The sequence below is a fragment of the Takifugu rubripes genome, chromosome 3, assembly GCF_901000725.2.
Source record: "Takifugu rubripes chromosome 3, fTakRub1.2, whole genome shotgun sequence".
NCBI classification, from domain to species: domain Eukaryota; kingdom Metazoa; phylum Chordata; class Actinopteri; order Tetraodontiformes; family Tetraodontidae; genus Takifugu; species Takifugu rubripes.
This window is the reverse complement of record NC_042287.1, coordinates 7,597,166-7,624,230: the sequence shown is the minus strand read 5'-3', so window position 1 is coordinate 7,624,230 and position 27,065 is coordinate 7,597,166. Positions and strand designations below refer to the sequence as shown.

Sequence of the window (27,065 nt, the reverse complement as noted above, 5' to 3'; positions counted from 1 at the left end):
TTTTTCTATTTATTTTTTTATTTGTTGTTTTTTTTGCCTGCACCAGCAAACTGTCGCATAAACCCTGCGTGTACCTGTGTGACAGGGGGAGACGCAGAGATGAAGGATCAGTCTGTACCGGGAAGATGTGCTCCAGTGGGGAGGGGGGAACAACAGATTGGGGGGGGGGGGTAGTTTGGAGGCAACAAATGCACAGGGTGGAATGCAGAGAAAACAGTAAAAACAACATGGGGGGGCTCTAAAACTGCACTTGCCTCCTCTGTTTCGGTGTTTTGTCCTAGACAGCAGCTGCTGAGGTCACCCCCCCCCCCGACACACACTTTTCACCCATGCACACACTGTCATCTCTGTTTTACCAGGGGGGAGTGAGGCTTCGCTCTGCAGCAGCCCTCTCGTCGCCCACTCTCTCCCTCTCTCTCTCTCCCCCCACCCTCTCTCCCGCCTCGTTCCTTCCCATCTGGAAGCAGCAGCACGCAGTTCTTCCCATCAGCTCAGGAGCGCCGGAGTCAGAGAGAGACGCACCAGCGACCGGGACGACAGCCCCGGGAGGCGAGGAGGGGAGGCGGTGACGCGGCTCCGCCGACGAGAGCGGATCGGTCCAGGTTCCCCGGCGCTCGGAGGCTGACCCTCCACTCTCCCGCAGCCATGGAGGAGATGCTCACCTGCAGCCGCAGCCCTTTCTCCCAGGTGTTTGGGCGTCAGGGTCAGCTCATGAAAGCCAGTGAGTCTGCAAAATACCAAAGTTTTGATTGTTTTCACGACTGATGGCATTCAGCACCTGGAGAGTTACATGTTTTCATCAGAAGGAGCCTCAAAGTTCTTGTAAAGATGCAGATTTGTGTAGAATATGGTGATTTGGGGAGCCATAAGGTGATGAGGGTCCTCGTTTCCAAAACAGGAAATTTCAGCGGCGGCTTTTCTGTTCATTTCTGATTCCTTCTCTTTTATACCTGAGTCAGGGTTTATGTGCGGAGGCTGTTGGAACCTTTGTCTGACCTCTGTTGGGAATTCTCTGCAATAAAATGTTCAATGCAGGTCGCGAATGTCACATCTTTAGCTGTTTGACACGAGTGTTAATGCAGACGGACAGTGAGGCGTCAGGTGTGAACGCGCGTGTGTGTGTGTGTGTGAGTGTGTGTGAGTGTGAGTGTGTGTTCTTGTATATCTGTAAGCGACCTGTTATTGGAATTATCGTTCTTGAAATGATTTGAAGCCACAACCCCGTCAGTCAGGGCAAAACAGCAGAATACCAACAATGCATCATTAGAATAAGTGTCTAATTAAACATACAACTAATGAATGCAACAAAAATAGTTTAACCACAACAATCAACCCAACAACAATAATACTAATAATTCATGTTATTTGTAATTGTTGTTTTAATGTAGTTTTCAAATGGGATGTAAGCAGTCAGTGACAATCTAAATAAATAAATAAATAAATAAAGCAGCTTGTGCAGGACCGGGTCCCCCCCCCCCGGTTTCTCATCTCCTCTCAGCAGGAGTAAATCCAAGGTTCCCTGCCCTGTAATTCCTTAAATAACACCTCTCGGCCACGACTGCTGCAGACTCAGGCGTAAACCCTGCGTGGTTGTTGTCGCCCATCGTGCAGCAACGCCTCTTTGTTTGCGTTGAGCTGCGCGTTTGTGTGTTTTTAAGGCCATCAATAAATGAGCGTCAGCCTTCTCACTTGTTGAGCGGTTTCATCGGAGGCTCCTCTGTGATGGGCGGTTTGTCTGCCTGCGTGTCTCACTCATAATCAGGCCACCTTTGATTCCACGGCTTTGCTGATCCCAGCGGCTTAGAGGAAGGACGCAGACTTTAAATGCAATCAATGGACTCTCTGGGGCTCATCCCTGGAACATTTTCCAAAGGGGCAACTTTTAGTCCCGACTTTGGCCCCTCCAGGTGTGAGAGTCCGACCAAAGACGGCCACATGCAGCAGCTGTGCGCGCCGGCATTATCCCTGCTCGTGTTGTGCTGAATTCCAGCCTTCCTCTCCAGTTAGCCATGCTCTTTGAAGCTCGCTGCCTGTCTGCAATTCGGAATACGGGAGAGGGGAGCGAAGGGGAGAGGATGGGGCTCATGAAGCGAGCAGGCTGCACATTGTGTGAAGAAGAGATTGGTGTTTCTCCTCTATTTTTAGCAACAACCTTACATACTGTTACACAGCTGCTGGAAGACTAATCCACAGCCGTGCCGCACTGGAAATATCTGGGCGCTAATTAGCTGAGGATTTCGTCTTTCCTTCTTTTTTTTGTTATCCGCGGTTGTCACCCATCATTGGATCAGAGCCCTCCGGCTGTATGAATCCATTACATGACTGCTGCACATGCAGAACCGCTTGAATATTAACATCCTTCTGGTGCCGCCCTTGCAGGATAAACACTTCCCTCGGATCGTGTTCACCTGGCAGCGCCAGATCCTCAGTCCTGGTCCCCGCACGGGAGCGATTCAGCCTGTAGGTTCAACACATCTGCAGGCTTCTGCATTAACGTTTGATCAATGTGTGTGTGTGTGTGTGTGTGTGTGTGTGCGTCTGGAGACCATTCAAGGTCAATATCTTGCTCCAAAACTGAAAATGAAAAAGTTCCCCTTTTTTAAAGAATCGAACCTCAACAGGTTCTCGCTCAATAGCAGCGAAACCATTTGAAGGGCGCCCGGGGGAGACGAACGGGACGTTGGATCGATGCCGCCGCCGCCGCTGCCGCCGCTGGGGGTTTGTGGCATTTGCTCACTTTCAGCAACAGCTTCCTGTTTGGTCAGCCAAGATCTCCCTGGCCTGATTTGCCAGCTGGTGACGTGAATCTTGACCGTCGTCGTTCCATCACGTCGTTGTTCTCCTGAAGCACGTGTGGAGAAGGACTCGTGTCTTTGAAGCTCCACCGATGCCCTGATGCTGATTTATTCCGCTCCCGTATTTCTCAGATGGGGTTGAGGATGAATTTAAAACGACAACGTATTCTCTCTGCCTTGGTGATCCGAACGTGCTTTCAGGTTATTCCTCGCTCAGTGCAACACACTCCGGCCCCGTCTGAAGCGATTAATTCCTTCTTCCGCTCGTGTGAAGGCTCCAGCGCGCTCCATCCTTCCCCGCACCTCCTCACCCAGCGGGCCTGAGTGCAGTGAGAGATTAGCTTCACGCTCCTGGTATTGCTAATCATGTAGGCGAAGTCACGTTGTGCTGAGGTAACTTTTATTCCTGCCCGGCCCTGATCCGACATCTGGGGATTCAGACAGGACATTAAAGCCTCAAACCAGCTTCACCAAACACGAAAAGCACAATGACAAACCGCGGGCGATGCTACGGGCCATTTGTAGCACCATTATTAGACATCAGGCGCTCAGATCATCACAGAAACCGTTGAAAGGCACCGCATATGTCATTTTTTCACAATTTCCTTTACTGACCGCCTACAAAGAGCTTATATCTGATCACAAGGTTTGAGTCCAAACGGAAGAAAAATCCCATTACTGTACAGTTACATAAGATGGAACGATGTGCGTAGCGCCAGGCCCGGTTAGTGACCGGTCAGCGGGCTCCTCTTCCTCACCCGGCTCACATGGGGAACATGCTGTAGACCCGTTCACCCAGACAACCATGCAGAAGACAGGAGTCATCCCTTTGTCCCGTGGGCGCTCAGAACCGCTTAAATGTTCATTCAGTCAGGTCGATTAGTCGAGCTGTTTTTAAAGAAAACACTTTATTCCGAACTCCTCCACTCCGGAGGAAAACTGCTGCCAGGGCAGACCTTTGAACAGCAGAGCGCGGGACACCTTCAGCTCTCTTAAATCCCCTTTCACCTGTATTTTCAGCTCTGAATCGGACATCTCCGGCTTCCATTAACCCTCAGACGAGCGCGAGCGCCGCCCGAGGAGCTCTGCTGAAAGCTTCTGGGGTCAGCAGATTCTGTCTCTCCGTCCCCTCCGACTCATTTTGTTCCCGCCTGAATTTTCCAGTTGAACCTTGTGTTGCGGAACGTTCCGTCACATTCTGGGCCTATCGGGACGCTCTCAATGGGTTTGAACTCCTTCGGTGTTTACTCGAGGTGTCAAAGGGAAGCAACGGTGACAGGTTTAATCTAACGTGCAGTGGATCAAGTTACTGTAAGATTTGGCATCGGGGAGGTGATAGAAAAATCGTCCTGTCAAGGACGTTAGAGTCGGCGGCAGCTGCAACTCCAGCCCTCGTGCAGATGTCACATTTCATGCAGAAGTAGTTTCTGTGACATTTTAACTTTCTTGGCTTCCTGCTCTACTACAACCCTGATTAGATTTTTAATAGAAAATCAATAAGCATGGCGGCGCCATATTCACTGTGTCGCCGCATAAGCTGCTTCGCAGCGGCCAAAAGGCCCGATTCGCACAGCAGCTGATGGGAGACTCGCAGCGCGGCTGAATTACTGGCGTTAAATTACTGCACATTAAACTCGGGAGGGAGCTCATAATAAACACGCTAACTTCAGACGGATGCCGGTCAAGTTTCCTAACTGTTTGGCCTGAAAATGGGGGGACAATTTGTTTCTTTGCCAGAAGTAGCTAGCTACACATAATGTTGGGGGGGCACAATCCCCCAAAAATATTTTAATGTCCATTTTGTAAAGATAAAGAACCATTTGCTTTTTATCCTTTGTCCTTTCTGCTGAAGAAGTTGTAAAAGTTGCCTCTTCCAACAGGCAAAGTTGTGTGTTTTTATACAAGTTCTTGTTAAAATTCATGAAAATATGTGAAAAGTGCTGCATTTATTAAGGAGAACCTTTGGATTTGTTACCAAATAGTGCCTGCTATGCTAGCAAGCTAGCACTTTTGTGTCACTAGACACAATAGATGTAAAGAAGGACTTTAGCTTTGATGTCTGTTCTAATGGTAAATATCTGACACCTATCAGGCAGTTTTTAACTCCATATTCCAAAAAAAACGACAGTGCCGATTCACAGTATAGATTCAGATTAACGCTTGACAAAGTGCCGGTTTAAGTCTATTTCTGGGATAATGGGGAGTCCTGGTATTTTTAGGACAAACAATTTTTTTCTTCTGGCTCATCTGCATGTCAGCGTAATCCACATTAATCGCTGGAAATTGATTATGTGTGCAGAAGTGCTTGTTTCTCTGTGTGTTCTGCGTTCCTGCCATAATGACACGTGTTCTCGTCTCTTTCCGGCGGATACCTTTTCCAAGGCGGTTGGACGATTCGTCAGCGGCGGCGCGTGATTGTTCCGCCAATCCCGTCGCTCTCTCCTCTCTAATCCTTCACTTTTCTGCTTGTAAATCTTCACTTCAGGCGAATCGAGACAATCCATCTCCGCCGAGCTCCGCTCTGTGAGACATGAGATCGGGGATGATAAATGCTCAGACTTTAATCCAAATCTCATACAGGATTACAAGCCAGTTGCACATTTATAGTAAAGCCATAGATCCTGCAGTGGTGACGTAGAGAAGACTGCAGCATTCGGGCTGTCTTTGAAGTAAAACTAAAACAAAGAAAATAGCATTTAGACGCATTTTCCCGGTCATATAGAGGCATTAATTCATAGTTAGTTGTACTGATATGAGGGTTAGTCATCAATCCAAATGATCATTCTGTTGCTAGTAGAATAGATGGTAGTATAGCAACTGTAAAAAATAGACTGTGGTGACTTAATGGTTATTCTATGATCACTACATCTTTAAATTAGCAATAATTATTGTGCCATTGTGTGGATTTAAGTAAGATAGACAGGAGTGCTGCATCTGTGTGCCAACATTAGCTACAGTAAATACAAGTGACCCGCCCTTCAGTTCATTCAGTCCAGTATTTATGCTAGAGCCAGAATGTTTAGCATATTTAGCAAAGACAGCTCCTCGGGCAGCATATATGTTAACTTTTCTGCCTGTCTATGCGGTATTTGCTGCTCCCTCGCTGCCAGTGGTGCAGGAATTATCATCTCTTTTGACAGTAAAAGCCTCATTCAGTTTCAGGTTCATCAAGAACAGAGACCCTGACCTAAACTAAGGTCACAGCAGAGCTCTGGTATTTTCCAGATGTGTGCAGAGGCTTTAAATCTCACCTCCCAGTCTAATTATCACGACCCGCCGGAGCTAATCTCACTCTGACTGAAGTGTTGAGGACAGGTGAGCCGTCAGACTGAGCTGAAGCGAGCTTAATGAAACCAGAGGTCACTCTCACGGGGCCAGTTTTCTGTTCCATTCAGCAGAAGAGGCTTAGAAGGAACGTCCAGAAACATCCAACTTTATCAAGTTTCGCGAGGAAAGCCTTTTCTCATAAAACGATATCCAGTCCTTGGCTTCTCCAGCTCGGCTTCAGATGCACCAACACGTCCACGACGGCTCCGGCAGCAATTTCCTGCGCTCTCGATTGCAGTAATCTGTTTGGGAATGCATGGAGCATCTACCCGGAGTTCAGTGAGAGTGCATAATCCTGTTAAGAGAGTGGTGGCAAATCATTTCACAGCGGAGCTGTTTTTCTTTTTTCACTTTTTGCCCCCCCCCCCACCCCCCCATCTATCTTTAAGATTCAGAGCGCGTCGTGGAGAGAAGCAGAAGAAGAGCGCCTCGCCCTTTTGAAGGGGAACTTTGAACTGGGGTTCAGAGGTGTTCGCGTGGGGGTGTGTGTCTGTGCACTCCATAAACAAATGACAATCAGTTTCTCCAGCAAACACAGGCAGGCGCTCATGCCCCCCCCCCCCCCCCCCCCCCCCTTCCATACTTGGCCTACATACACACTTTGACAGTGCTCACAAAGGAAGTTTGGAGAGTTCAGACCACCCAGAAAGCCACGCAAGCACTCGGTGAAGACGCAGTGTTTAGTCTCTCGGCCCTCCCGTCTGCGCCGCGTTCGTCCGCCTGAGCCCGTTTGGAGCCCCCCCGACCAGAGTGACATCATCAGAAGACGACGCCACCAGTGCGCACACAACCCCCGGCCAATTATGTCAGACCTGCCCCCCCCCGCCGCCACTGTACCCAGACATCACATGTCTTGTTTTTTCTCTCCCCCCCGTGCAAGTGCTGAAACTGGTCTGTGATCTGCAGGATGTTGCGAGGAGCGTGGCGGCGCAGCGCCAGAGCGAGAGATGAAGAGAAGGTTCGGTGGCACAGAGACAGGAGGACTCTGCTGGAGGCAGAAGCGGGCCGGCCTGAGAGTCCCTCCATGGGAACACACACACACACACACACACACACACACACACACACACACACACTTCTCTTTAAAGTGAGCCACCTCCAGGAAGCCACGTCTCATTTCTGCTCCTCTCTCTTTATTCCGCCCATTACAGCAGTAACAGATGCGATTAGTGCAGTTTAATGAGCTCTGCAGAGATGAGAGCTCAGCTCGCCACTTTCACTTCACAGCCTCAGACCCCCCCTTCCCCCCCAGGCTTCAGCTCCACTGAGCGAGTGATGCCATGTTCCCGTGCCTGTCTCTGTCTCCTTAACGCCAGCACGTCCATCCTGCAGGCCCGGTTCACCTCGCCTCAACTTGGTGGTACTGGATCTCTCCCCACTGACTCATTAATGCTGTTAATCATGTTAAGGATCTCAGGGTAAAGAATCAGTAAACCTACTCAAGATATGTCACACTAAGTTAGCTCATTTACTGCTATCAGCTAATTAATCCCTTTTAGTAGGCCTGAGAAACTCGACGGACTATTCACAGTGGGAAAGACAGGCTAAACGAATTGTTATAGTGGGATTGAGAGAACAACTGGACTGGTTTGGGTGGGAAAGAGAAATAAAAGAGACTGGTTATATATCCCACTGAGCCTGGCAGGATCCTCTGTGCTTGCTGGTCAGGTGATCCACGAGAACATCAGACTGCGGTCCTCCTCTCAGTCTTCACTTTAACCACGCAGCTCTGTAGACGTTGGCCTCGTTTTCCCGCGTTCGCCTCTGCAGATTCTGTGCTGATGCTCGACGCAGGGACTTATTTTGCAACTCTTTTGTTTGCCCACCTTGTTTTCTCCCAAGAGCCCCCACATTCTCAGTCTTTAGAAGCCCAAGGGAACACACATCAGAAGATCAGACATAATATGCCGCAAACATCGGTGCCCCCCCCACACACACACACTCAGCATGACACAGAAACGTCCTACTGCTGTTATCTCATCATTCAAATGTCAAGAGACAAAACCTTGTGTACGTGTTAACTGTTGGGCTCATTTTATTCTTTTATGACTCAAAGGCAAAGTTAATGACTGTAATTTTGGCGTCACTGACACAAACGGAAGCGCATCTGACTGTCACAGCTTTTACCGCATCTTTCACTAGGGGGCAGTGTTGTCTCGGTTAAATCGGTTTAAATGTCTTACATTTATTAATAGTTCTCACAAAAAATCCATTGTATTTCCCCTTATTTAAAAATATCACATTTATTTTACTGTAGATTTAGTAGTTAATCTAGTAATTAATTCAACATTTTTTTGTTTTATTTTGTTGGAATATCATTTATGCATTAAAATGCCTGTTTCGATTTCAGCACAAATAAGCAGGACACTTGAGTATAAATGTGCCAGATAAGCACCGGATGTTTTATTTTCACCAATATTTAGACAAAATATTTGTGATTATTGTCTGGAAAGATTAATTTAATCTTTCTGATAATTAAAAAAAACAAAACAATAACCACATTAATAAGATTTTATAAATGAATGCAAGAATATCTTAAACAGTTTTACAAAGACAATCAAGTTTAGGCCAAATGTGTCTCTGTTATTTAGAATTTGGGATGAATAATAAATCAAGGACAAATAAAGTAAAACATTAAATTCGCTTAAAAATGAGGACTAAGTTTAAGGCAGCCTATAATAATTACTACATTTGTTCCATAATAAGGATGATTTAAATGTGACACTCTTTTTTCTTTTATAAACAACATCAGAATGATGAAATCTGACTTGTGTTTGGTATAAAACTGTAAAAGCAGGCACCAGAACTTCTATTTTCAGCCCCAAACACCAGCTGCTTCCCTTTTTTCTTGACTTGAACCTTCTTTCCTAACAGGCTGGGCTCTTGCATTCTTTCATGCAGTTTTCATCTTCACTTATCTTATTTCCCCTGACAGCCACAGTTCTCCTCCCTGAGCTGATAAAGACCCGAGGCTGTGCCGCCGTGGCCTCGCGCTCTCATTTGTTTTCGCTGCTTCCGGCCTACTGGGAGTCATGGGAGCCCCTTTGGGATTTTCCTATGCCGGTTTGGAGCTGGCAGAAAAAGTGGACATGACGGAAAGAGGTGTGGAGATGGGAAAAGGAGGCTCGAGCCGCCCAGATCTCATTTTTCTCTGCATGGCTCAGCCCCACCAGCAGCTTTGACTGTGTATCTGCTCCCGTTTGCAAATTACACACGACACTATTGATTTACTATACTTATGGGATCTAAATCTATTGATCACGTGTGACATTTCTCATCGGTTTTTGCTTTCAAACCATTTTGATTCTCCCGTGTTGGTTTATCAATCCCAGGCTCGTCGACTGAACTGTTGATCGTTAAGACATCGACGCTTCAGTGACGGTTTCTGCTCCTGGAAAATAATTTGGCCTCTTGAATGATTGAATGAATCTTTTCCTCATTTCCACAGTCTTCCTCTTCAGCCTCCCCTGAGCTGCCGTCACACTCGCCACGTCTCCTCCTGGCCTGCTCAGAAATGTCAACAGCAGTGACAGATTTCCTCTGTAGTTATGATTGCGTAACGCAAAAATCTGTACGTTCTCTCTTTCGTTTTGTCCACATGGTGATAATATTCCTCCAGATAGACAGAGAGACGAATCGTTCATCTCGCTCTTCACCTCTCTCGCTCTCGTGAACGGGTCAGACGGTTGTCCGACTGGTCAGCACCAGCGTCTCCAGTTAGAAAGAACAAAACTGGGTGTTTGAGCTGCTGGGAATGTTCATATTCTGAGGGGGAAAATAATGAATGGAGAGTGAAAAACACGAGAAATATGGACATTCCTCTGTCATTTTTTACTGTCCGGGGTTTCCACCATGTGGGTGGCCTTGGAAATAGTTGTGCTGACCTTTCTAAGATGAAATGGGATTAATGGCTAATGTGTGTGTGCGTATATGTGAGTGTGTGTGTGTGTGTGTGAGGGGGGTGTTGAGGAAATACTGTAAGCATTTTTCTCAATAACAATGCGGAAGCGTGGCTGGGGAGGAAACCTGAAAGAAGAGGTTTGCCAGGATGGACAAGGGCGAGGAAAGGAAACAACAACAGGAAGACTCTCAGGCCGCCACGGAACATTGTGGAGCAGCGAGGGCGTCCACGGAGCCGGGCGTCTGCAGTGAGACAGCAGGAAACTGTTTCTGCTCAGCAAGAGGCTGCCTTTAAATCCCCAAGTGTGTGTGTGTGCGTCCTTACATTTGGTACACTGAGTACTAAAATACTAATCCTTCAAGTGAGGACATCTTTGTAAGGTTGGGCAACTGTGGCTGGGCTTCACTACTTCAAAGGCCTGTTTGAGGGTTCAGACACAGTTTTAAGGTCGAGGTTATCATTGGGTTTAGGTCAGGGTTAAGGTCGGGGGTCAGTTCAGATGCTTGGGGTTGGTAGGGAGCTAGGTCATTTATTTTGTTGACGAGAGTCCCCACAGTGATAGAAATACCAGAAAGTGTGTGTGTGTGTGTGTTTGGTGCTTTTACATTGAGAGATTTACTCTTGAAGCGAAGGGATGCATTTATCCTTTACAGATCACTGTTAATTAATTAATTAATGATTAATGCTAATTCTCCAGCTGAAACATCCGGTGGAAATCAGACTAACGGCCCCCGTTTGTGGGGCCATTTCTCGTCCTCTCCCCCTCCAGCTGTGCAGTCCCTCAACAGCCTGAACGACCAGATTGCGAGCTTCATGGTGACTGGACCGGCGCCAGTGAAAGAGGAGGAGGAGGAGGTGCGCACCTTCTGTCCTCCGGAGAAGGAGACGCTCCAGAAGTCCATGACCCTGATGAGGCACCTCCTCGTCGACGCACAGGTACGGGGAACATTACTTTCCAAAACTGAAACCTGCCAGTGTCATATTTTTACCCTGAGAGTTAAGACACGGAACACAGACCCTTTTCCCCTGTTTTCCCACCATTTGGACAGTGTGTGGAGCAGAAAATCCCATCTATTTTCAGTCTTTTCTCCTCTCCTCTCTGTGACCGAGCGGTTATTTGTTGTGCCGATCGAGAAGCAGAAGGTAACGTGGCATCAGGGACAGGTAGAGAAGCCAGACCGAGGCCACTGTGACAGATTTATTCTTTCTGGAGAGAGTTTCTGATCCTGGGATGAAGCTTGATGACGGAACGTAACAAGCTCCAGCGCTTCAGTCCAAGATGACTGAGCTTCTGTGCTGTTGGCAGGAACTAAAGATTCAAATCAGGCCCAGTTTAGCTGAGGACGGTTTCAGGCGTAACTACTGGTGGAACCTCCAGTACTGTCCATTTCTCAGCGTTTTTATTACTGAAATTGAAACTGACGCGTTTACAGCAGGTCGTTGTCATGTCACCAGGGACATTATAGGTGAAACACCTCTGAAGAGGATAAAATCCCACTGTTTATTAACACCAGAGGCAAAGAGTCATTTCTTTTTATTAATTCATCTGAACAAAACAAGCAGGCATAAATCAGCAAAGACAGCAACAGTAGCTCCTGGAGCTGCAGGAGGCCCAACAAAGAGTTGAAATATACGTGCAAAAGAGAGGGATAATCTACAAAGGAAAGGTAGAGGAACAGAGAGCGGGGCTGTAAAAGACAATAACAGAAAATCAAAGAAGAAACAATAGACTTTACAGTTAGGTACATATTTCCCAAATACTTTCATGTGGCAGCAGTGAATTAAATTCATTCCTGCAGAGTTTTGCCAGCTAAACTTTGATGTGGTGCTTCTATTTAAATGAATACAGGCTCCACTGGGACTAAATTCCGCTTTAAAATAACCATTTGTCACAGACTTAATGTGTGCTGAGCTTATCCACTAATGCTGCACTTAATCCCCCTCATAAATTGCTGAATAACGTGATCTGGGAGGAAAAAAAACATGCCGGAAACAGAGAAAATCCGAGTTTGTGTGAGCACCTGGCAGACCCGTAGCGCCATGTGGGAGCGGTGAAAGATGAAGAGTGGTGTGTGAGAACAGCTCTGGAGCCATGTCTCCTGAAGATGCAGCTCATGTTTAGACTCCAGGAAGTAAGTCTTCCTCCAGGTAGCTCACCTTCAGGAGCAACAGATGCTTTCTATTGTTTTCTCCTCTTTTGTCGGATACATTCAGCGGCCCTTTCCCAGGGAGGAGGCAGGATCCCGTCAGCTGGAACTGCTTTTTCTTTATGTTACTTGTCACTTTGGCCTCATTATAGCTGGAATTCTACAAAAATTAAATCCCCTGACAGCGCCAAACAACAGTAAACACTATTTCTTTCTGAGATAAGTGATTGGTGTGCCAGAGCCATTAGAGAGGCGTCAAACGTAAATAAACCCCCAATGTTTCACACTTTCATTAATAATTAATAAAAATAACATTTAATAATCTGGGGGCAATAACAGAAAATCCTGTTCACCACACAGAGAAGGTTGGAGGAGGCCGACACGTTAAATGAACCGTGGTCCATTTAAAGGGGACCAAAGAGGTCTTTGTGTACTTTAGAATTCAGCTTCAAAAGATCTACAGCGGACCCGTCCAATCCACCAGCTGAGGCTTCATCCGGACGTTTGCTCGGCCGACGCCGGTGTTCTGCGGAGCACGTGGGCCGCGGCCCCTGTTGTGGAGGCACAAACTTAAGAATCCAAAGTCCTTTTTTGTTCGGCGCCGACAAGCGATCGGAACACGGTGACATCGTCGCCGACCCGAGGCGGGTCACCACAGAGTTTCTGTGGACGCTTGCGTTCCTCTGAAGATCCATCTGCCGCGCATCCTCCAGTCAAGCTGGGAGGAGATCGACCTCTGACCCTCCCTCCACCTCCTCCGCGTCCAGCTGAACCTGGCTGGGCCTAAATTAACTCAGCCGCCACTCATCCGAGGCGCAGGGGACGTTGATTCCGACCCACCAGGATCCCTTTTCCTTCCTTTTGTTATTATTATTTTTTAAAAATAAATCCACACAATGAAAATATTTTATAGATTGGAAAAAGCTCATATGTGTGTGTGTGTGTGTGTGTGTGTGTGTTGCATAAACAGCACAGGTTCCTGGCGTCTGCCTTGCGTTTAGGGCCTGTCCTGGTCCCCACGTCCCCGTGGCTGTTAGACCAGATATGGTTTATATTTTCTGCACAGATTAGCCAGAACTTCTCGACCTTTGGACTGGATCGCGGGGCGGCACTTGCCGGCTCGTCTCAAAGGATGGAGGTGGCGTAATGTGGAGGAAGAGGGAGGGGCAAGTCCGTCTGGGGCCTCAGCTGACCCGCCTCTATGCTCTTCTTCCACATGCATTAAACATCACCCGGGACCCATCTGCCCCCTCAACCTCCTTCCTTGCCTCCACCAGGCTCTCTAATAGGTCCTGCTCCACTGAGGGCCACTCAGGCGGTGTCGCTATAGCGATAGCTTATTAGGGCCTGGCTCAACCCCAGAGTGTGATAAATGAGAATGGGAATTGGGTAATTTGGTTCAAAGTGGGTTTTGTCTTCATCTGTTGTGTGTTTTCCAGCAGTCCAAATTAGCTCATCCCAGTTCGCCGCTCCGGCGCGATGCTTGAATTTGGGGAATGATTCTTCCTCACGGACGGCAGCTTGCTCGGAGGGGAAGCCATTATCATCGGTCATTTCCATATTCTAAGTAAGGCTATTCACGTTGCTCTTCCAAGTCTCCTCCATCTAAATGATTCGAAACGATTTTCTTTGTGGGAATATTTATCGAGTGGTCCGGGACCTCAATGTGCCTGTCAAAAAATGAAGTCGGCTCTTTTAACTCTTTTTTTTTTTTTTAATTGGATGTCCAGTTGGTGCACTATTGAAACCTCAACTCATTTTGGAAAAAAAACATTAGTTCTTTTCCGGATAGGAATATTAATGTGATGATTATAGGACAGTAAATATCAGTATGTCCTTTGGGAAAATAGATCTGAAAGGGGCAGATTGTAAAAATACTGATACTTCTGGGTGGGCGACTCTGTCTGACTCACATCACCAGAACTTTCCACCCTAATTTTGGGCAGTCGGTGGGTTGGCGGCGCGGCTTTAGCGGTCACCATGGCAAACAGCACGGTTGCCATAGTGCCTCCATTTTAGACTGCAATCTGATCAGCCAAGTTCGAGAGGTCCAAGGTCAAGGTCTCTAAAGGAGGTATAGAAATGGGGAAACCCCCTTCCCCACTGCAACACACTTAAGACCTATCAAGGATGCAACGTGTGCAGCCTTCGTCTGCAAGCATGACTCAAACAGCAAAATAAAAGTTCTTTTTCCATCATTCACTTAGAAAAAAAAAAGTTGAAATGTCAAGGATAAAGGAATGAAAGTCCTGACAAAAGAGTCATCCTTGAGAGTCCAACATCAGCACATGTGGTTGCTTCTTCAAAATGCTGCGCAGACGACGCTGCACTTTGGATTTGACTTTAGCAACAAAACAATACTTCCTCCTTTAGCTCACAAACAGAGTGGTTATCAGGAATGGGTCTTTGAAGAGACACGACTCTGAAGGTAGCTTGGGATTCGTAGCGTCCGTGTCGACAGTTAAGGGTGAACTTAAAGGAAAATAAATCCCTCATGCTGAGCGACTGTTTGTGTGACTATGAGTAACATTAACCTGTCTGACACCCATGATTAAGTTTGTGAAACTTTATTTTAAAACTGCCACAAAAAGTCCCACTGACTTTTTTTTTCATAGCTTTTGTCTTGGCGTTGTATTTTGACTTTATTCTCAAGATTTTGAACTTTTGTCTCGAAGCGTACAATAAAAAAGAAAGAAATTTACCTCCTCATGTTTTTCTCATGGGTGGCCCCAACAGTCTTCCCTATTCTTTTCTGTTCTCCATGGAGACCGCGGCATAAAAACACCACCAAACTGCTCAGTCAGTCACCTGATTTGAACTTAAATAGAGGAGTCCGGATGCTGGTATCTTCTTCAGACAGACCTGCTCTGTTTCCTCGTTAAATAAAAACCCAAAACCCATTTTATCTTATTTTGCAGTATTGTTGGTCAGTGCTTTTAGCACAGTCAGGTTCAGACACGATAACAGATTGATTAAGAGGTTGTGTTTGTCTTTGCCTCGCTGCCCCCACAGATCAGACGTGATGTTTAGAATAACCATTATGAAAATTCTGTTTCATCTGCTCCATTTAGCTTCTATTTTTATATGTGCATAATTAGCTTGTGGTCACGTTAGACATATACCTTTATTTTTAAAACTGCCACACTGGACGTGTGGAACTAGCCCACCAGGAGAGGAACGTGATGATAAAAGACAATCTTAGCGAGAGATAATGGCCCAACCTCGCTCGCACAGCAGACCCTCTCGCTGCGTCTCCCTGCTCCTTTCCCTCACAAGTACTTCTCTCACAAAGATCGAACAAATTACCCTCAATTTCAAACAAACATGCTTTCAGAGCTGCTTCGCTCTGTCTCTGAGACAGACATGTGCTGTACCCATAGCTACAGTGTTTAGCCGAGGCAAGCGCACACCCCAGAGGTTCACTGCAGATAAAAATAATGAAGCTAGTTGTGCATGTAAGAGTCGCTGTTGTCTCCATAATCTTCCCAGGCCCTGGGACTGTTAGCTCCAACCTTTATCTCCACTAACTATTACATCTGCTACATGCAACACGGTATCCTTGGTAACAGACTGCAATGGTTTATTTAGTAAACTCCACCAAGATAATGTTTGAGACCTGATGTAATGAATTGTGATTACTGCATTAGGAGCATCATGACGAGAGGTTCTGCCGATAATAAAAAAAATGACACCTTTATTTCTCATATTTGGAGTTACCGTGAACATTTATGAACCCAGTGATAGAAAACTCTCACCATATTACCCAGTAAACCAATAAAACTCAAAACAACCCAGCAAATATAATTAGCAGTACACAGCACAATAACCCATTGAGATGACTGACACGATCAGCACCCATTGTTAATGAATGATCACCAATTATGGAAGATGAAGCGGAGCCATGCACAGCTCTCTGCTCCAGTCTAGGATTTAGCTGGAGTTTGGAGACGCCTGTCTGTAAGTGCTCTAATCCACAATTTGAGAAGCACTTGTGCTGCTGTCTGGGCCCCCATCCCACTCCTCAATTATTCCCTCTTGAATGAGGGTCGGAGGAATCAATAAAGAAGCTAATAACATGTGGCTGGCTAGTGCTCATCATCCTTAGAGTTCCTCTCACTAGTACCACATCCTTGGCTCACCATCCATCCATCCATCCATCCATCCATCCATCCATCCATCCATCCATCCATCCATCCATCCATCTATCCATCTATCATCTATCCACCCACCCATCCATCCACCCACCCATCCATCCATCCATCCATCCATCCATCCATCCATCCATCCATCCATCCATCCATCCATCCATCCATCCATCCATCCATCCATCCATCTATCATCTATCCACCCACCCATCCATCCATCCACCCACCCACCCATCCATCCGTCCATCCATCCATCCATCCATCCATCCATCCATCCATCCATCCATCCATCCATCCATCCATCCATCCATCCATCCACCCACCCATCCACCCATCCACTGGTGTGTCTTTCGAAGACCTATAGATTAGAATTCCATGTGTCTCCATACCTCCATCGGAGGAGCACGCCTTTGTGGAAAATAAGTGCTCCGACTGAATAACCCAGAGGGGGGTAACTGCTCACTCATCCTCTGGTGCAGAGATCTGAGGCGCTGCATGGCTCACATCCCTAATGTGAATTCTTCCCAGTCACAAGACTTCAAAGTCAGCAGAGTGTGTGATAATCCTGGCAGCCAATCAGCCGTCCATCTGTGAATGAAACTATACAACCGTATCTCAGAGAAATCTCGCCTCCTCTGGACTCTGAGATCTCCTCTCGTTTCAATTTCATCTGTTGACTGCAATGACAAACACATTTTCTTCTCTAAACAGTTCAAATTTGCTTATCTGTTGGACTTTAGTATCATAGCATAACGTGCTGGTGATCTTGGGATCATCTCATGATTGAATCACCAGAGGAAATGGGAAAGGACAGTTTTCCAGGAGTTATTCTGGGCACGACATCACCTACAGTGATGGCATAGTTCCTTTTTTTTTTTTTCTAAATGTGTGAGGGGGGATTTTAAGGACTTGACCAGACATTGGAATGCATCCACACCAAAAAGGAAGCTGTTGTGGCTTCACCTGTTTCTGAGAGCCTCAGCAGGACGATGAATCACGGATTCTATTTTAAAAGATTTCGGAGGGGGGAGGTTGTTGCTATGGTGTCGCTACAAAGACCACCAGAAGAGAATTTTAGTTCACCTTGCTTTGAAAATAATAATTAAGCAATTAAGACAAAAACAAGCTTTTTTTCCCCTTCCATTGGGGAGCTGAGCTTGAGTGTAATACCAGGTATGTCCCGTGGGTGGCAGCAATATGCCACGTGCTATCCAGAAAAGTTAAAAATTAAAACAGGAAGTTTAGAATGTCGCCGTAGCTGCGCGGTTTAACTGCCTTTATTTCATTTTAAAATGTCAGACAACTATAGGCTTCCAAGTTACGGATTAGATGAGCTGCAACGTGCCACATTTTTATCCTCACCGCCACAATGCTGCATCTGCTCGCATGTCAATGAAAAATCCTTGAAGACTATTGGGTTTAACAGAGACCTGTAGTCTGTGTTGTATAACCAATGAAGACAGTTTTGACCACAAATCGCATCCTTGCTGGTGCGAAGCCCAAGTTGAGCTCTGACTTTAGCGTTTTGGCTCTTTTATGTAGCTTCAAATCGCAGACTTGCACCTTATTGTCACTACATTTTAGAAGGCTGTTAATTGTTGATGCTGAAGTACTGGTTCTGTTGTGGAATGCTCCTGCACATCTAAATGTGCATTTAAATGTATTTTCAGTTACATTTACGACGTTTTGTTACATTGCTCCAGGAAGATTGTGCCCATTTCAGCCAGCAAGCGCTTGTTTCCAGCTCTTCTGTATTTTCTTCTTGGCAGCTGTTGTCTTAATTAGGCAAACATCCAATTCAATTACGCCTTTAAAGGATTAAAAATAGGACATCCTCGTCCTCATATTTGCATCCTTTTTCCACTCAAAGGTTTTTATTAAAGAGGTTTTTAATTATTATTTGCCCGTTATGTAATACAAAAAAGCATTTATATCTTTTTTTTTTTTTTTTTTTAGAGTTGTCAGGGTTTAAGCTGACTGCTTTCGTAATCGCTGCGCCTCTTTGACTGAGTTTAAGGTGAAGGTGTCCCACCCGCTCCTTGCCTTATCTTCATTCATGTCTCCTCCTCTGCTTCTCTCACGCCTGCTGATGGGTCCTCTTATACCATTTCCTGGCTTTCTGTCACCAGAGCTGTATTTCGCTGACTCTGGGCATGCTTGAGCGTCTTTAAATTTAGCGTCTCCTGATAACTCCGCCTCGTGCGATAGATAAATATTAAACTGGAACAACTCTTATTCTCTCTGCTGGCAGACGTGCTCTGATCCCCGGAGTCTTTTAGCACGTGCCAAATCAGCAACTCTGTTGTTACTAATAGAGTAAAGGAGAGGTCTGTTTGTCTTATTACCTGTCCTTGGATCAGTGTGTACATGTATGTGTGCAGACAGATAGATTTCAGTTTTTAACAGTGTAATCGTTTTACAAAAATGAACCTCTTGTTTTTATTTTTAGCACAGATTCACACAGTTATGCTACAAGCCTGTTTCCATGTATATTATGAGTCTAACGTTGACAGGACGGGGTTTGATTGGTTGTGGCTTCCCGGGGATGCGTTTGGATGTCGGTCCTATAATGTAGCATCTGACTATCTGGCACAAGTTGTGAGATGGTTGCTGATAAGCACGTGGTGGGATTTTGAAATCGGCCGCAGATGGCTCATATCTCAGCGTGGCCGCGGCAAAGAGACGTCAGCTTAGAGCAATATCCTGAGGCAAGGCTGCAATTTCCTATATGTTTGAGCGGTTTGGAAATCGATCTTTTTTTAATAACGGACGCATCTGTCTGTCTGCTGCCTTGTTTGTTTGTTTCACTTCTCTTTGTGTGATATCAGTGAGAGACACCGCACGAGCTATGTGTGTGTGCCGCTATCAAGAGGTGCCGTACATCAGGTGTGAGGCAGAAAATTGATGGAACACGCAAGGCAATCCTGGTTTTCCTCCAACTGAAAATAAAAAATAAGAAGAACTCAGAACATGGGGGCGATGTGCATCTCCACTCCTGTTTCATTAGTCCCAAATTACACAGACGGAAAAATCCAACATCCCTTTATATCGCGCTGATCTTTTGATTGACCCGCCTGGCGGTGTATTTGCTCCAGTTAACGGCCTCGGCGACCTCTTGCTGCTTGGACCTCCGAGGATTTTCTCCGGTTATCCGGTTCAGTGTTCGAGGGGAGATTGGGGGAGGACTGTATTTGATCCGTGACATCCCATGAATGCTTGATTGGATGGGGAGCTGGGGAGTTTGGTAGCCAGGTCGGTGCCCTCAGCTCTGCGGTGGTGGGTGGATCCCCAGGATGTCACGGCTGCGTGTCGCATCCAATGGGTGACACGCATGATCGTGTGATGCCGTTTCTGATGTGCGGGGGCCGGCGTGGAAGAACACATGGTGCTCACTGATATGACCAGAAGAGCTGATCTTTCCCTTTAGTGTCAGCAGTGAAGACATTCCTGGCATGACTGAGAAGAGCAGCTGTTACATAGAACGGAGAAACCTGTGGGTTTTCTCGAGGTGGCGAGAAATTCGAGAATTTGTCGCCATGGTGTCGCCATCCCAGACGATCGCCTCTCCTCGGGCTACCTCTCTCTGCATTTCTGACTGTGTTTTACACGATGTGTAAGCCGGCTGTTCCTCAACACGATCTGTCGATGCACAATCTCGGTGGAAAAGCCCGCATTTCGCCTTTTCGGCGTTGACCACGCCCACTTCGCAACTTTGACCAATCAGACAATAGGTGTCCGATGCCGCATCAGAAAACATCTGCTCGGATGATGTGTCCAGAAGCGACAAGAACTCCCAAACCACAACAGATGAATTGGAGCTTAAAAACTCTTTTTTAATACCATTTATTATCAGAACGGTGAGCTGTGGACCCGGTCCAGATATTAATTGCTTGATGTAACACAGACACTATGGTCGTATGCAAATTCGGAGCCCCTTTGTGGTGTAAAATGATTGACGTTTACCGAAAAGAATCCAATAATAAATGTTATGTATTAATTAACTGGAGGAAATGGAAGTGACACCAGCTAACATCCAGGTTCACAGGATCTATTTGAGGCTGCGCCCAGGTCGATTACCCAGCCGGAATAGAGAGCGAACAAAAGCCGTTTAATTCCTGATTGATTTTGATTCATATTAATTCTGATGAGAGAGGGCTGATGACTTCAGGATCAGCCCGCGCTTCGTCCGCATTCATCAGAAAAGGTCAGTTTGGGCGTTCGACTCTCTCCCAGCGCCGCGCTGCCGTTCTGTCTGCAAAGGTCAGAGTGTCGCAGTATGTAAACAGCAGAGTTACAGAAAAAAGTCTGTCTCTGTTACGTATTCAGCACGTTGTGAGAGCTTGAATTCCAAATTCACGAGCAATAGATTTCTCTGGGAAGGCATCATCGTTGCAGGAGCCGCCGAGAGTCCTGGAGGTAGAAGCAGCACACCCCGTTCTGGTCGGGATCTCTCATTCAAATGATCCATTTGCTCATTTATTTCCACTTTTATATGGCAGTAAACCGTAGGAGGAATTCCACATGTCTCTTTTCTGGTCAGATTTCAGTGGACCGCTCTGGTGAATTCAGGCCAAAGGAACGACCCCACGTTGAAAAGGTCTGATAATAATGAGCAAGATCTTTAACTGTGAGCTGAACTGATCAAAACCAACCAAACAAAACCCGCTCCGTCACACTGGCGTGACCAGGATCTGAACCGCGACCTCCGCGGCGGCGGTAATATCAATGTTGTGACACGATGAGGCGGCGGAACAAATGAGGCAGAAACATTTCCACATCGTCAAATTACGTGGAAAGAGAGAAAAGTTATTGCATTTTTCTATCCCGCTCCACGCATCCCGTACAAGCGGAATACTAAAATGAATTTGACGTATTGAAGTGCGTTTCCCGACGCGTCGTCGGCGCGGACGTTATTTATGACTCCGTTCTTCTCTTTGATAAGATCTCGCCTGAACATGATGGATGAGCTGCCAAATTCCCCAATGTTGACCGGAACGGAACGCTGCTCTAATGTCCTGCCGCGTCCCCATCATGGATTATTCATGGTGTTTGCTGAGGGTGTAACCTTAAAGAACAAGAACAGGAGTTTTCCTGCATTGATCCCTGCTGCTCTGCGTCTTTCTCACTCATCAGCCTTTGAATTATGAAGCCTCTTGTCGCTGCATGTTAACCTCCCTGAACTTGACCTTAAAAGGGGAAACTTCAGGGCCCATTTTGGATCTCTGTGGATGCAAGAACAGGATTTCTGGACTCTTTCTTTTCCTCCTCTGGTCCTCTTCATCTCTGTTCCTCTGGTAATTACGCTGCACTTATCTGGGACTTTCCTCTCATGAATGATTCTTCGTGCTGCCGTTTCTGACGTGGGCAGTAAATTACGGCGATTACGGCCATGAATCACGGTCATTCTTGTCTTGATCGATCGCCCGTGCGGTTCAGCGACGTGCGCTCCCTCTGATAAAGGTAGAGTCGTTTGATCCCTTTGAGGTGTGCTGAGGCTTGTGATCAAGTTTGCTTTGAGGTGAAATCGATTTGACGGTGGATAAAAATGGAATTATTAACTGCTGTTGCACCGAAACGTGCCGGCAGTACCACTGCGTTATAATTCTGCGTTCTTTGGGTGCTTTTATTGTGGGGAAAAAAGACAAGACACCCAAACTAAAGCACTTCCCTTAAAGTTCCCTTAAAAGTCCAGTTTGGACAGTCTGGTAGACTCTAGTGCCGAAAACACACAAATAATCGACACTATACCTCCTACGGTGGCTGCTGGGGAACAAAATTGACTTTTTTCTCCCCCCCTCCACCACGTGTTTGTGCAGGTCAAATGTTTGTAGTTATTTTAGCTATCTATATCAATAATATATGCTGGGAGTCAGAATTGAGTTTTGATTCTGCAAAATTAGAAATTCATACTCAAAGTTCATGCTGTGTACAAGTCTAATTTGTCCATTCTGAGCTACCATAGCAACATGAGGAAATAACATTTTAGCACCCACAGAGGGGGACCTGCATCAATATTCTTATTATGCAAATAAAGGGCACTATTCAATATATTGGGACACTGGCTATATTTGAGAGGTTTCAGCTGTTTTTACTTTAATTGCCCATTAAAATAAAAAGGCAGATTCTGGTTTATGAAAGAAGCGAAGATGAGGATCCGACCCTTCACAGTCCAGATCTCCACCTCGTCCAGCAATTCTGGGGCAAGTTGGAAATGAAACAGATCTGTTGTCTAGTTTATGGAAAACCTTTGGCTCGAGCTGCAGAAGACATGAAGGAACGTCGGTGCTGAAGGTCTGAGGCAACATGAGATGAGCGAGGAACTGCTCGGAGCAGCCGTCCACATTTCAGTTCTGGATTTACAGAACTTCCAGGACTTCTAATAACGCGCATGGTGAATAAAAGAACCTGAGAAAAGCTTGGAACAAAAAATTTAAGTCCGGCGTCAGTGCAGACGGATGAAGGACGTCTCCAGCAGGAAATGTGAAGCACCTGAATCTTGTGTATTGTGTTCAGGCTTCAGCCAAAGCGTAATCAAAGTACAGCACGAGGGGGAACTTATTACTTCAGTGATGAATATTTAATCTTTCCTCACTTCTGACTCCTGGAAGCAGATTCCCGTCTCCATAAACGGAGCAGCTGCGTGATTGACACTTTGGTTTTTACTAACCTTGTACCTGCGCTTATTCCACTCAAGTAAAACCTGCACTTTTCTCTGATCATTGGTGCTTTTTTTACCGTGCTCACTGAGTTAGAAAATCAGATTCAGATGCAAAGCGAGCGGACGAAGTCCGACCATGTGGAAATCTTGGTGGTAACAGCTGGGAGGCGCGCTCAAATGCTGCTGCCTCATCACCATATTGACAACACTTTGGATTAGTCTCCTTAATCTATTATAGATTTCGTAGCATATTTAAGCCTATCTTCCACCGCTCTATTAACGCTGGCCTCCCCTCGTTAGCTATTCACTGACCAGAGTGGCCTCATCACATCTGTACTAGCATCCTACATGTTACAAGGTTAATTTGTGTCAGGAAAATCGGGCATGTTCGGCAATCTAGAGTCGTAAATATTGAACAATAACTTCCCAAACCCAATGAATAATATATGGTTCTTATTTTGCATCGTTCTGTAGATTAACTATTAACAATTTTACAAATGCAAAGCATTTAAACAAGGCTGCAACAGCATACGCAGCCTGGCATCTCTGTAGCTGTATGCCATTATGATTTATTATGTATCGCTGATACATAATACAGGATTTACATTCTAGATGTTGAACAAATGGCTCTGGGTTCCACCTAGCAGCAGAGATCTTGTCCAACAACCACAGTAATTTCAATATATTTGCACTGCAAACAATAATATTTCCAGTGTATTGTAAGGCCCTTGAGCAGCGCCTGTGCAAGGACTCGTGTTTCAGCTTCTTAGAAGTGATGTTAGCACGGGGTTATCGCTGCTTACAACCCAGATCCAACTGACCCTCCCAGGCAGCGTGTTGGAGTGGAGTACACAGCGAGTGTTCCTTTGTTCTAATTAAGTTTGCTGTGCTAAAACATGCCAATTGGAGAATGCAGTCTTCGTTCTTTAATACATTATGAGCAGGACTGTTAACAGATGGTTTCACACGGTCTGTAGTTAATGCTTTGGTTGTTAAAGCATGTTATGGCTCCATATTATCCACTCTGTTTCCAATAGAATGCTATCAAATGTTCTGCTCAGGAAGGTGATATAAAGTTTATTGTCCTTTAAATGTGTGTGTTCCTAATTTAAGACTCCTGGCAGTAGCCCATGTGGTGAGTCTGTGTGTCTGCCGTGGTGCTCTGATTTCAGGAAGAACCGGCCCTCCTGGTGACTGGTGGGTCAGGTTTAGCTCATTTGAAGCGATGCAAACAAACGCTTATACCCTCAATTCTATCTAAATCTACAGAGATCTGTGTATCTGGTACAGCAATGTCACCATAGTGTTGACACTTTTAGCGGGTAGCACCGTGGACATGCATTCAGGGGACAGGTGAGTTGGTGACTCTGAAAGGACCTCAGATGTGCATGTGAGCGTGGTTTTTATGTTAGCACCGTGATACGAGCTGGCCACTTGTCCAGTGTCTACCCAAAGGCAATGGATATGGAAAAAAGAGTGATTGAAGGTGGTTGAATTGGCTTCAATCTCAACCCACTTTGACGTCCACGGCTCTTGTAAACCACGGGCGTTTCATCCTGAATTGCAGGAAGGAGGGGGGTCGAGCAAATGAGCAAACAGACGGCATAGGTTGGACATCATGATGAGAAGCGTGCGGCGCTTTATTCAGACAGAGCGAGCATCGCTTCACGCCTTCAACCCACAAACCGATTAAATCCTGTTGGAATTCTTCAAGCGAAAACGGTTTTATGTTGAATTTATGCCTCAAAAATCTTAACAATTAAACTCACGATTAAAGAAAGAGGAAACAAGAATGCTACTATCAGCATCATCAGAAAGACTTTCATCGTTTTCCCATATTCCCACTGATATGGGAACTGTTATTTTCCCTCCCTTTGTTGTTGAAGAGCAGAGAGCTTGTGGTCCGTGCGCTGTGCCTTTGAAAGAAAATGGTTTTGAACAGATGCATCAGGCCAGCCAACATCACCCCCCCACACAGCATCTAAAAGCAGCTCCTCTCGGTTCTCGTCCAACAGGGGGACGGCCACAGAATACTGAGCAGAGGGGACAGGAGCTGTTTCCCACCGAAACACTCGCTCTCTGTCTCCTTATGGCTCTCTCCCTCTCTCAGGGATAATTATACACACGTGTGGATATGCACAAATAGCCTAATGGAGTGTAAAGACACCGTATTAACGCAGCACTGAAAGCATCAAATACGCTCCCATAGAAAGACGGACCATCTGTGAGTCCTGAGGCCACCAGCCAATGACCTCGCTGAGGACTCAACAGTTGCCTTTTGTGCCGTGGTTCTGCCTTTTACGGGTCTTCTTTTCTAGGTGGTGTTCCAGCGTCCCAGACTCGCTGAAGCGTTCGCCTCGGTCTCGTGTATTTGCTCGCCTTCTGGCTCGCTGCCTTGATGCTAAAGGCTTGTTTATGTCTAATACCAGCGTCGCATCGATCGGTGCAGCACGCTGCGTTTCTTTTAGGGCCGCAGCCTGAACTTCCTGAACTTCTCACCTTCTCGGTCTGACAGCAAAGCCCCTGTTTTTGAGCCAGGGCCAAAGATATCGCCGCAATTCTTCTTATGGGGAACGGTCCAAAACCTTTAGCCTGGTGGTGAAAGCAGAAAGATTAGAACTCAAAAACCATCACTAGCCCCTTCCCTTTGTGTCAGAATGCCTGCAGAAGCTCCCAGGGTTCACTAGATTTCCAGTCCAGTGATCCGTTGCCGTGGCCACATGTAGGAGGTAACGTGTGAGGTGGAGAGACTGGAGGATACAGATATTTTGTATCAGCGCATATTGACAGTTTAATAGGCACACAAAAGCTCACACTGTTTTTAGCCGTTCTTGGAGAGGGAATTTAGAGAGAGCTGTGAATTAATGTCATTTTCTGTCAGCGCCAACAAAGAGCAGGGAACTAATCTGGGAGGTTTTGGTGAGGAAAGGGGAGTTGTGGCCAATTGTCTGGACTTAAATAATCACTCATTCAGACTTGAGTCCCCCCATAAAGACAAATATTTTCATTCTGCCTCCTCTCATTCCCGGACAGTGTTTTGTGATGTCTTTCGTCGCGTCAGCGTCATTTTCCAATGTCGTAGTTCCACTCTCCTTTCCGCTTCCACCCCATAAATCCCGGGGGAGCTCGCTGCCCGCCACCTCTGCAGAACTTGTCCTCTAACTTCTCCCCGCCCCTGTTGGAAACTGATGAGACCAGATCGAGCTGCCCTGCTGGTGGGCTAGCAGCCTTTCAAAATGCATGATTTACCCCCACGCCCGCCCACCCTCATCTGGTCTGTCAACAGTGTCGACCGGCCTGGAATGATCGACTGTGTCTAGGGTGCAGACGGGGACGAGGGGAGATGTACTTGGGGGATTTAGATGTAATCAGCAGCAGTGAAAGAAGATGCAGCAGACTCCAGATTGGTTTTGAGGAACCGTAGAATGCAGTGACGCTCAGCTCGGTCCGTTCCATTAGAACAAAACTGCTGCCAGCCTGCGAGTGACAGCCTGTTTCTGACCATTCTCTTGATTCACTCACTTTGGCTGCAGCACATCAACCGCCATCATCTTAGATTGCATGTGGTAGAGAATACCTGCATACTTGTGTTCACGTCACCATGTGACCCGGCTTAGCCAATCACACGAGGACACGTGTTGGAGTGAATTTTCACACATGAACCAATATATAAAGTGTGAATATTACTATAAATGGGTCGAACCATCGGAACGTGTCCCCGGTAGCTGTGTGATTGGGAGTAATCCTGCAGAGCAAATGTTTTCCGGGAACGGGAGGGCTATTTTGTCGACATCGTGAGTCATATAGGGAGATACACAATAGTTTCCAAGCATTCAGACAGTGTCACGAAGGATCTTTTGTGAACAGCTCTGTATTTGCAGTCAGAGCACGATAGATTGGAAAAGCATTTTGGAGTTTTCTGCATCATGGGAAAACGACACCGGTTATTGTGACAGTTTTCTCAGGCAGTGTTGTGCAGCTCTTTTCTAGGCTCCCTTTCATCGGGGAAAGTTCTGGTGCTGACAGCAAAACAAGATCCTGTCTTTTTTTTCTTCAAAAACTCAATTTTTTTGTGAAATTATATTGAAGGAT

The 27,065-nt window shown here is 46.3% G+C and overlaps 1 protein-coding gene across 4 annotated transcripts in view; it reads left to right on the top strand.

Moving 5' to 3' along the window:
* Positions 1-381: 381 nt before the first annotated feature.
* The window catches only part of kazna (kazrin, periplakin interacting protein a), a 100,689-nt gene continuing 74,005 nt past the window's right edge, over positions 382-27,065 (top strand). Inside the window, exons 1-2 of one of the 4 annotated variants that reach the window (XM_029833551.1) lie at positions 382-721; positions 10,793-10,959. In XM_029833551.1, coding sequence (XP_029689411.1) covers positions 646-721; positions 10,793-10,959 — 243 coding nt within the window. In that variant the 5' untranslated portion in view covers positions 382-645. The remainder of the gene's footprint in view (positions 722-10,792; positions 10,960-27,065) is intronic. The other 3 variants (XM_029833552.1, XM_029833555.1, XM_029833553.1) reach the window with 3 other exon arrangements.